The 12,565-nt window shown below is 33.7% G+C and overlaps 1 protein-coding gene across 1 annotated transcript; it reads right to left on the reverse strand.

Moving 5' to 3' along the window:
- Positions 1-43: 43 nt before the first annotated feature.
- LOC133779448 (peroxidase 10-like) lies at positions 44-1,817 on the reverse strand. The gene is made up of 4 exons (XM_062219410.1): positions 1,530-1,817; positions 1,239-1,430; positions 978-1,146; positions 44-651 (listed from the first exon to the last, which is right to left on the reverse strand). The coding sequence occupies exons 1-4, from the start codon at positions 1,758-1,760 to the stop codon at positions 242-244; spliced, it is 1,002 nt and encodes a 333-aa protein (XP_062075394.1). The 5' UTR covers positions 1,761-1,817; the 3' UTR covers positions 44-241.
- Positions 1,818-12,565: the final 10,748 nt, after the last annotated feature.

Consider the following 12,565-nt stretch of genomic DNA (forward strand, 5'->3'; position numbering starts at 1 on the left):
TAGTACGAATTTTTTATAGTTAATCGGTACTCTACTAAGACACGTGTAAGAAATTACCATACTTGTACATATTAATATTATTGTTCCAACAAAGCTAAGAGTCTTAAAAAAAAGACTACAAGACAGAGGAGTACAATTACAATACTAGGTATACGTAGTTTAGTAGTCTTGATGAACTTTGCCACATTTCTAGTATTTATATATGTATATAAAATAAAAGATCTGTTTAATTATTATTAATTTAATTTAAAGCTCTACAGTTGGTCCTGATTTCTCCATCTTGTCCAGTGAGCACACCCAAACTGCCCAACTTGAACATGGAAGCTCCAAAGTCCCTAAAGAAGGAAGAAGGGTAGTAAACATATCTCCTGACCATGAATGCAGTGGAATTGTCTGCCATGAGAGCTTGGTCCGACTGGAGAAGCCCTGAGTTATTTACTAGGTTTCTGAAGAAGCCATTGTCGAATTTGGATGAAGACGAAGCATCTAAGCCAACCAAGTTGGTGTCTGAATCATCTTGGTTAGGGCACACACTCTTCAACTTCTGTACAACTGACGAGTCCAGGGCTGGATCAGGATTCCCTGAACCATCGAAGTTGAATAGCCTTTTCTTGAACGTCGAGCATTGAGCAAATCCAATTGTATGGGCACCTATGATAAATAGTCATTCGTAAAACATTTAAAAATATATATATTATTTTAATTTTAACAAAATATTATTTCTTTAAAAAGATTGTAATTTGTAAAACATTCGTGATAAAGTTGGGACACTGACAAAGAACTAGTTGTTAAATTGTGAGAATAGAAAACTTGTCTGCTGATTTTATTTTTTCAAAGAAAGAAAAGTAGACATATATTCTTTCTCCCAAGTATGATGAAATTTACTTTCCTTTCTGTCAACACTTTTGTTACATAGAAATCTTTTAATTTGAATAGTAACATTTTTATATAAAGTTAGGACTATTAGGGAAACAAACCTGAAAGCGCAACAACGTCCTTTGAGTCAAAACCTTTTGAAGTGAATTTGGCAGTGATATTGGCTAGGGGCTCAAAAGGTGAGGGTAACTGGTTCACAACTCCATCCTCATCACTAGCTGTTCTTCCATCTCTACGGCCCAGCTGAACGTTCCAAAATGGGCCTCCAGCCTTATTGATGGTAGACAGGCCCAAAGTCAAAAATACAACATGAAATTTTCTTCAATTAGAAAAATACTAATATAATAGAAGAGATTTCTTACGAAGACAACAGCATCTCTAGCTGCCAGAGTGAGTATATCAGTGCAAGAAACGGTTGATGGGCAAGCTTTTTCCACTTCAGACTTGATGCTATCAATAACCTCGTAACCTCTCACTGAGTTTTTATTAGGCACTGCATTTTTCTCTCCCTTGAATGAGCTTGTTTCATCCAATAATATAGACCCATCACAACCCTATTACATCCAAAGCAAAAGAAAAGCCTCATTAGTGACACATAGCTAGCAAAACAGATTATATATGAGAATAATAGAGGGCTGAGTATATGTATATACATTGACAAAGCAATCATGAAAATGAAGCCTCAAAAGAGAGGCAGCCATCCTTGTATCGTTGGAGATAGCTAAACGAACGCCATTACGAACGATCCTTATAAGGTTTGGACAAGTTTTATCATAGTGTCTATAGTCAAGTTGAGATGACACTAGAGGGCTTGAGAATAAGAGGCAAAGCAAAAATAGGGCAATGGAGGAAAACATGAAAGGCTTGATGAGGAATTGCTCCATTATTATTATTATTCTCTTAACAATAGTTAATGTGCTAGAATATATCTCTGTTTTTCTCTCTAAGTGTACGAAATGAAGTTCTAATAGGACATCAATTTATACACAAACAACACTAGTACTAGACAATAGCAAACGTGTAAATTTTAAAACAAATTTTAATTTTGAAGAGTGACATAGCCACTACTAGAAAAATGCATATGTCACTCTTAATTGTTTGGTACAATTCCACATGAGTTTTATAAGGTTATATATTTAACTTAATATCACTAGCTAAGTGATAGGATGATGTATTAGCATAGTACTACAAAAACACATTTTTAGGACACTCGTATAAATGCGAGTCCTTAAAGAATTTGTTCTAGGACTCGCTAAAAATTATGTGTGTCCTAAAAGTTTGAGTTTTTTTTTTAAACAAACACCTCCTGGACTTTTTAGTACTCGCGTTGCGAGTCCTAAAAGAATGTTTTTAGGACTTGCATTGCGAGTCCTAAAAACTTATGTGTATCATAAAATTTTGAATTTTAAAAAATTGGAGTTTTTAGGACTCGCGTTGCGAGTCCTAAAAGAATATTTTTAGAACTCGTATTGCGAATCCTAAAAACTTATGTGTATCATAAAATTTTGAATTTTGAAAATTTTCGAATTCCCTCCAATTTTTTTTAACAAAAGTTTTATTATTATATATTAAAAAAAACAAAAAAATCACACAGCCCACATTTTCACTCTCTCTCCTCGGTTCCCTCTCTCTCTCTCCCAAAGTTCCTTCTCTCTCTCCCGAAGTGCCACCGCCGAACGCCGTCGTCCCACCGCCGAACGCCGTCGTCCCACCTCCGGCCACCGCCACGCGTCGGACCAATGGAAGCGTCGTCCCCCGAAACCCCCGACCCCCGGAGATGGCGACCTCACGCGCGGCCTAAGGCCCTCAATGGAGCACTTGAAGTTCGGTCGTTCATGGGTTTCTCCCAAACTTTCCGAGCATATTCCGGCCACCTCGAGCCACCACGAGCTAAACCACCACCACCACCATACTCCTTGCTTCTTGGGCTTTAAAACCCAATAGTTTGTTTTCCGAACCACCACCTTTTAATGTTGGCGCCGCCACCGTCGCCGGAGCCCCGCCGCCGAATTCAAAACCCACAAATTAATTTTTTTAAAATAAAAAATAAAACTTTTCAGGACTCGCGAAACCCCAGTTTTTTAAGGATCTCAAATAGAGGACTCGCGGTTTTTGTAGTAGTAACTCTAGGGAGTTGGGGTCTTGTATTATTTAGTAGTATATATATGGACACTAAAAATGGACACATGTTTGACTTAAACTCTCCAATTTGGAAAATTTTGAATAAAACAAGGATAAAGTGTCACTATTTTCATGAAGTACGTATAAATATAGCTATATATATATATATGTATATTTCTGTTTGCGGCTGAAATTTGTATCAGCTATATATTTAAGATGTAATATATTTATGTGGGAGATTTGCTGGAACGCATATATTTTTTTTCTCATGGAAGATGATCAAATTTATATGTAGGAGCCGAAAGTGTGTGATTTTAATAGATAAACTACAATGCGGTTTATCAAATGTAGTAGTGGAATTTGAGTGTACAGTATTATAAATACAATGGGAGCTGTTAAAACAGATATATATACATATATATTTATAGATGAGCCACTACTACATATGCCATGAAAAAGGGTCTTTGAATCGTCAATGAGAGTCAGTACGTAATAAGAATAAGTGGGATTTAGATGGCTAAGGTGGGAGTTGGAGTTGACTTAATAATATGCTAATTGGGTTTGTTTGAAAAGCAAATATTGAATAAAATTTTGTAATTCATTGCGGTTTATTATATTTGAACTACCAAGCCAATTGAAAGATTATTATAAGAGAGAAAAAACACAGCCACACACGAGATTATTGAGCTCCAATTATTGGAATTCCCACTTGTGATGCATGTAGGAGAATATTATTATTTGTTTACAATTCAGAAGCAAAGTTAACATGAATTTGCTAAGTACATTGTATAATATATAATATTTATATATATTGATGATCAATTAATGATCAGTGTGGATAGCATCGACAAACAAAATCAGATTAATTAATTAAATGTTCAGCTGAAAAATTAATAGGGATGGTACTTTTCTCTTATTGGTGATTTAGTTGGAGGAGTTTCGGATCTTTATCTCTTCTCTTGCTTTTCCAACTCACTCCAGTAATTAATGGGGATTTGATTCTTAGATGAAACTGAAGGAAAAGGAAAAAATTTGAGACGTCAATTAAGGTTAAACATGTTAAGAGAGCTTCACAACAATATTATAATCATAGACGTGCATGGAGGAAATCCAAAACCAAAAGACGCAGAATGGGAAGGAATGCCACCTATTACTTCGTGCATAAACTCTTTTTTATTTGAGGAATTTACATAAAATAGAAAATTAACTAAATTTTGATATCTCTTTTATATAATAAACTAGAAAACATAACCGCGCTTCGCGCAGTCTTTTGTAATTATTAAAAAATATACATATTTTAAAATACTTTTACGAGAATGCTATGACATAGATTGTTTTTCACCCTACTCATACAACATGTTCCTTATATGGACACGTGAAGGCGTATTGAATACAATTTTTTTTTCATAATGGTGTCCATTGTATATCAAATCTCTTGCAAGTTTTTGAAAAATTATGAATAATTAAAGTACCGAAAACAAAGTTAAAAAAAAAATTTGTACGTGTGCATTTATTTTTTATTATTATTATCATTATTATACGCTTTGCGTGATTTTTTTTTTTTATAAAAAGTCTAAATTATGTATATGGAAATTTATGTTTTGTGTAAGACTTATTTTGGGCGATTACCCGTTTGAACCTTTTATTTTTAAAAATTAACTTTTAGAACTCGTATTTTATCAAAAGGTTAAATATAGGATTGGATAGATCGATTATTTGAACATTGTATTTTGGCCGATTACCCGTTTCGACCCTTTATTTTTATAAATTAACATTTGGACCATATATTTATTCAAAAGGTTAAAAATTCTTTATAAAAATTCAATTATATATAATTTATGTTTTTTTGTAAGGGTTCACATCATTTTGAATATTGTATTTTAGCCGATTACTCGTTGGGGTCTTTATTTTTAAAAATTAACTTGTGGACCTCAAGTTTTGTCAAGATGTTAAAAATAGGAATAGATAGATTGATTATCTGAACACTATACTTTGGCCGATTACTTGTTTTGACTCTTTATTTTTAAAAATTAACCTTTGGACTGTGTATTTATTCAAAGTGTTAAAAATTCTTTATAGAAAGTAAACTATATATACACACCATTTTGAACTTTGTATTTTAGCCGATTACCCATTTGGACCCTTTATTTTTTAAAATTAATTCGTGGACCTTGTGTTTTATCAAAATGTTGATTACTCATTTGGATAATCTTTTATATACCGCTTGAAATATGTTATGTTATTAGTATATTATGTAGTATATATTTGTAGTTTTTTTTATTATTTTATTTTTTGTTAGTTCATTAGGTATTTAATTCAAAAAATATCTTATTTAAATATCTAAAAAAATAACGTTTAATGTAGTTTTTGTTTTATTTTATTTTTTGTTAATTTATTAGGTATTTAATTAAAAAAATATCTTATTTAAATATCTAAAAAAATAAAGTTTAAATAATTATTAATAAAAATAGATTAAAGAAGAAAATAGAAAAATAGTTTGAAGTAATTTTAGAATGACACATCATCTCCTTATTAATAAAAATGAATTCAAAAATTAAATTAAAGGAGAAAATAGAAAAAATAGTTTGGAGTAATTTTAGAGTGCCACATCATCTCCTTGAAGCTCTCCTTTATATATATATATAGATATGTAGATAACGGAAATTTTTGGTTTTAATGATTTTTTATTTTTTTTAATGATAACTTTAACAGAATATTCTTATATTTAACAGTAGTTTATAAACACTTCAACTTACACAAAATAAAATTTAAAATTTAAAAATTAAAATAAGATATTTTTGAGATATTTTACAATGATAATTATTTAAAAATAATAAATAATTAAACAAATTAAAATAAGATATTTTTTAGATATTTTACAATAATAATTATTTAAAAATAATAAATAATTAAATAAATTAAAATATGATATTTTTGAGATATTTTACAATGATAATTATTTAAAAATAACAAAATCATATGTTTTATAAGTTAAATCAAATTTAATTAAACCTAAACTCACTTATCAGAATAATAATATAATAATATAATCTACTGTCAATTAGCAACAAATTGTTTTTTTTTTAAAACTAGCAAGAAACTTAAATTTAAAATACATGTATAATATTTAATATTACATTAAACCTATAATATATAATCTTTTATTGTCACTCTCAAATTCAAAAGCTAGAATAAACATAAATTTAAACAAAAATAAATAAATTATTTAATTAAAATAGGATATTTTTATTTGAAATTTATATGACATTAATATAAATTTAATAAAAATAATTAATAAATTCTACACATAAAACTAAGCAAACGTGCATAATGCACGTTGTTTGTATCTAGTATATATATATATATGGCTTTTTTTGTGTGCATTTTTTATTGTATTTTTTGTTGTTGAACTTTTTTATAGGATTTGTTTTATGATATTTATCAAATAAATTATTAGGTTTCCATATTTAATTATATAAGATTATGTATGCTAAATTTGAATTTTTGTGAGGGTATTTTAGTAATTGTATGTAATTTTTTTTTTTGTTCAAGTTTTGGAAAACATTTTTTTAACAAAAATCAGACATGTTCTTCCTTCTGCCATGCAGGTACCCGAGTACCTATAGCTACCATTTTTTTTAGGTTGCTTCATTATCACGCTTTTATATTTCCCCCATTTCGTCTTACTTGTATCCATCACCTTTGTTTTTCTTATTTTTTTTCTTCTTTTTTGTTTTGTTTTTAGGGTTTGCTAACAAATTCTGTTTGTGATTTTGTAGCGATTGTGTGGTTTTGACTCAGTGAGTGCCTGGTTACATAGGTTATGTTTTAGTTTTTTAATGTCTATTTTTGTTCATTTTTCTTTGGATTATCTATTTTCTGTCGTGGGTGGTTGATTTTTCCGGTTGTGGTTGGTTTTTTTTTAATTGGTGTTAATGGTGGTTTTTGTTTTTGGTGCACGTTTTGATGGTTAGTTTTTTAGTGTGGGGGGTTTTGGCAGTTTTTGATCAGTTTTTTGGAAAATTTTATGGGTAGTTATTTGGAATTTGTGATCTATATATATATATATATATGTTTTTCATTTTCATTTGTGTTGTTTGTTTTTTATTATGCAGTGTGTTTTGTATTTTAATAAGTTCGAAGATTTCTGATGGATCAGTCTAAGTTCTATAGTGATGAAGTTGGTGGTGCTCTTGGTTCTGAGAAGAAATATTCTAAAGTAGTAGAGGATGATTCAAGGGATGGCTGTGTTGGGGATGATATTGGTGAGGTTCTTCCTCGAAGGAGTAACATTACTCGTTTGAAGTCTGTTGCAAGGAAGAAGTGTAAATCTCCTTTCACTGTTAAACAGAAGAGGGAAACATGTGCATCTAATAGTAAGGATGCTATAGATGATTCTGTTGAGACTAAGCATGTTGTGGTATGTGTTTATTTTCTTAAGTATAATAATAAAAAAAAAATTCATATGTTGATATTACTGTAATCGGGTTCACATTCGAGGGATTGTGTTTGTTTTATTTTTATCGTTGTGTTTTTTTGTTCTTAAAGTGTTACGTTTCTCTGTATCTGGTTACATGTGTAACTGGTTACGGGTAGATAAGTAGTTTATTTTGCATAATGTTCAATTTTTGAGTGTGTAACTGGTTACCTTAGTGAATGTGTTGTCTTTTTTTTTTTTTTTATAATTCAAATATGCAAAAGTTAAAGACATATTATGTAACTGATTTCATAAACGTAAATCAAGATCTATTTTCCATGTTTCTATTTCAAGAAACCGGTTACATGATGTGTAATTAGTTTGTTTGTTTCTTCTGCAGACTCATTTAAAGATCAATCCCTCTAAGAAGTTTGGAAGTAAGGTACAACATTTCAATGAGAAGCATGTCATTAAAGACTTGAAAGCTAAGTTCACCAAAATCAAAAAGCATTGTTTAAGAAGACGCCATTTGGGCACTTCTTAGAATCTTCTGATATTCATTTCCAAACTCAACTTGCACAACTGATTTTGTTGAGAGAGGTGTCTCATGAGAGGGAGGATGAGGAGATGTGGTTTAAGTTGGGTTGTAGGGTTTGTAGATTTTCTATTAAGGAGTTTGTCCTTGTTATACGTCATAAATGTGATGGTCTTTATGATTTAAGTCTTTTTCATAAAAAGAAAGCTCATTTTAAGAAAGAAAAAAATATTTGGTCGTTTTGGTGGTAAAGTGTCAAAGGCAGAATTGTGAAATGCTTTCAATAGTAAGGAGTTAGTAGATGATGACGATGATGTTGTGCAGTTGGGGATAGTTCATATTTTAGGAAACTATTTGTATGGATATACTAGTGAGAAATTGGTTGTTGACTTTTTTTTTTTTTGAGATGGTTGATCATGATCTGTCGAAATTAGGAAGTATTGGTTTTGGGAAGTTCGTTTGGGATAGAACTTTTCATTATATGTGTAAAGACTCAAAAATATATATATTATTAAAAAAAATTCTTTTATGTGGGTGGGACCCACCTAAGTAAAAAAAAGTCAATACTCTTTTTTTTCTTCTACTTTTCCCCTTCTCTTTCCCCAAAACATCTTCTTCTTCTCCTTCTTTCCTTTTCTTTTTCTTTTCTTTCCTTTTTGTTTTGTCTCCAAACCAGCCACGGCCACAACCAGTCGGGTCACTGCCGGAGCGCCATTTCCAACACGCGCCGGAGCTACAACTTCTCTGACCGGCGACGACAGCGACCCCAAAGTTTGGTGACCATCGGAGCAAGGATGCGCCCGTACGACCACTCCGAAGTTTTGCCGTCAAAACTTTGAGGTGACTTTCCAGCGAACTCCGACCACCGTTCGGTGAGTGGGTGGCATCATTGGAATCAGCGTCACGAGAGGAATGTCGCCCACTAAGTCATTCCGGTCAACTCGCCATTTTTCTCTGGCGAGATTTTGGGTTTCTCCGCCCCTTTGGAAGCATTTTCCGATGACATCAGAGGTCATTTGGGCAAAGGAGTTGTACTTTCGTGATGTACCCATCGAGGGGATCGTTTTGATATATGCCATGCATATATTAATTGACGTTTCCGGTACACCGCTCACTGTCGCCACCAACCACTACTGTACACCGCTTGGGTGAGGTTCTAGAACTTAAAAATTTTAAATATGGTCATATTATATGTCGTTGGACATGATTTTGAATAAGGAATGCAATAATGATAATTGTTTACTCATTTGATGCACGTAGGAAAAACGTAATATATAAATTGAATTAAATCACTCTAGGATAATCGTTAAGCTTGGAAGTGTCGCTTTGGGCTCGGATTGAAAATTCTAAAGAGGTATGGACTCAACTTGACTATTGGACTTATTTTACTCGTATTGAATTGCATTAAACATATTCCAATTTTGATATTTATAAAATGTTTGAAAATTTGAAAACTTAACTGGCATGTTTTCTGATCTGTTCTGAGGGTACTGAGTGCCAAATATATTTTTGTTCACTTATTTATGCAGGTTGTGATTTTTGGATTTTATTCAAATGCAGCTGTTATGCTGTCCAGTTTTCTAAAATATAAAGGGAATATGTTTCTTGTGGTTTTTATAGATCAAATCAGAGATTATACGTAGCGGAACAACAATCAAAATTGTTAATTTAACCCCACAAGATTTCTAGATCTACTTCTTCACATACATATATATATATATATTAAATCAAAGATACGAATAGAAAATTACCTCAAGTCTTTCCTTGCTGCTATCTTGACATGCATGGTTATTCATGATGCATGTTGAATGTTTAAATGTGGACATGGATTGAATATTGAATGCTTAGCAAATCTTGCTCACTTGTGTATGGCACTGACTGAATAGTCAGAATTGGCAATGGTGTCAGTATCAACTGTGAAGCTATGACTCATTAGTCAAGTTCGGCAATGGTACTGGGCACTAGTCACACAGTGTTGACTCATAAGTCAAGAACGGTCTTAGCGTGTTTAACGCAAGCCAATAAAGATTGAATCTTATCGACATCTGCATTGAATGACTCGAATGAGGATTGATGCCGGACCGACCTCAAGTTCGATGAATACTATAAGCGCTTGTCTAGCCAAAGGCTAGTCATTTAGAGCCAGGGCCAGCGAGCCCAGTGACTGTTTAGTTGCATGGCTATAGGTGCCGAGCCCCGTGAGACTTACCCATCAGTCACTCATCTGTTTAAGCTAGTGACTTGCTTGTCAGTCACTCGGTATGGTTTACCAGAACCTCAAGTGTTAAATCACTCATCTGATTAGAGATATAAGCTCCTTCATGGTTAACGTAACCACAAAGTGATATTCACTCATTTGTTCAAAGCTTTAAGCTTTGTGTGATTATAATGATAATCATTTGATAATATTTATATGCATTATTGTGTTTTCTTGCTGGGCTTTCGCTCATGGGTGCTATGTGGTGCAGGTGAAGGGAAAGAAAAGCTCACCCAGCCTTAAGTGGAGAGCTTAGGTGGTGATGTGTACATATGCGGCCGCTTGACCACCGGCCAAGGAGTTCTTAGAGGAACTAGGGGGTTTACCCTATTTTTGCTGTTTAGGTCGGCGGGTTGTAAATTTAAACTGTAATGACCATTTTGAGTTGTAAATAACTGGTAAATGTTTTTATGGGCCCATGAACAGTTTTATGTTTTAAATAAAATATATCATTTTCTTTTGATTGGTTTTTCCACCTTAACTTATTAATAACACCTAGAAGCACGTTTTTAACCAAAGAACTTGGGTATCGAGTTAAATTCACGGTTCAACGTTCACCTAACGGTCTTGGGTTAACCAGGGCGTTACACTAGGATTTGGGACTACTAAGTCACCCCGAGGCCCATTGCCCTATCCTTTGTATAACCAGCTTGGAGCTGGCCTAGCATACCAGACGCTTTAGTTTTCCATAACCATTGGGTCGGACAAGCGTATAATGCGCTCCTGATTAGGTCTAACAATATCGACCAGCGCTCAGCGTGCTATTGTCGCCCTTGACTCATAAGTCAATGATTTTTTACCAGCGCTCAACGCTATTGCCGTCCTTGACTAATAAGTCAATGCTTTTCGACCAGCGCTCGGTGCTATTGTCATCTTTGACTGATAAGTCAATGCTTTTCCAATTATACAATGCTAACAGGAATTCATCACAGAACACATATCCATATACAGAGCACTCAACATGCTTAATCAATAATTCACAGACATAATCATAATCATGCACATTTACAAGGGTCTAAGCCCTAATAAAATATGTATTCAACATTCGGACCAAGCCCTAATCATGTATATCACATATTGGGTGCAGTTTTCTTACCTCAGGTCCAAGTGTAAGGTAAAATAAGAACGACCCTCGAGCACAATCCTGATCCCTAGCCCCTAGTGATAACCTAGTCACAACTAAGTATATAATCTCGTAAAAAACGAGTAAATAAAGGCTTCCGGATCGAGTCCTAGCCCTTAGGACATTGAATCCTAACAAACCAGATAATAGGATTGATCCCAAGCCCTTAGGTTTGAGTTCCCACGCTCAAAACCTCCCCAAGGCAAAAAAATCCCTTAAGCGTCGCGACCCCAAGCTTAGAAGTCGCGGCACGCCCAAGTCAGAGGCCTCAGCCTCTCTTCTCACTGAACACATGCCGTGGTGCAGCCTAACAAGTGGCGCGGCGCGACCTTGCAATCAGAAAAGTGTCATTTACACCTGGGTTCAGGAGGTTCGCGGCACCCCAAGAACAAGGCCACCCGCGAACCCAAAATTCTCAACTTCAAATCCTCTAAATCTCACTCCAAATGTGTACCAAACCCACCATTCAATCTCACAACAACCCTAGAACCTCCCAAGCATCAAAACCCGCATTTTCAGTGGATCAAAAACTCATCAAAACAAAAAATCCAAATCAAAACTTAAGAAACTTAAGAAAACGGAAACTCAGAAATTCAAAGCTTAATTTACCTTTAATTATGTCGTTTCCCGCTAAATCCTCCGGCTATAAAGCTTATAATCATCCCTAGAATCGTTATAATTTTAACCTTACTTGAATCTGAGCCCTAAAACTCGAGTTTCCTTTGAAAATACTAACAAACTCCAAATGAGAGAACGAAAGAGAGAATAAGAGTGTTGAACATACTTCTAAATCTTTCAGGTTACTTCGAGCCCAAGTAACCTTAAACAAATTCCAAGGCTCGGGGTCCCAAAAATGCCCTCGATGGTAAAATAGTCAAAGTTCTCAAAATTCCCTCCTGATCTCACTAACTCCCAATATATCATCAAATAATCATTCCCATTATGCAATATCTCGGTAATGTACTAAATACCCAAAATACCCCTTGACTCACCCCGAGTCAAGTATTAGTCCCATTGTGACTTTCCCACTAGCTTGCTCCCTAAGATCGCATTGTGCCGAGTAACCCAAATATATCCACATAATAATATGGTCTCACACATATATCACATATATGCCAAATATACCCTTAGCGGGCCAAATTACAAGAATTTCCTTTTGATAAAAAACGGGCCCACATGCACATTTAATGCACCCAAACATGCATATCAAGTCACATAATAATATAACTCACATAA

Source organism: Humulus lupulus, chromosome 1 (genome assembly GCF_963169125.1).
Source record: "Humulus lupulus chromosome 1, drHumLupu1.1, whole genome shotgun sequence".
NCBI lineage: Eukaryota > Viridiplantae > Streptophyta > Magnoliopsida > Rosales > Cannabaceae > Humulus > Humulus lupulus.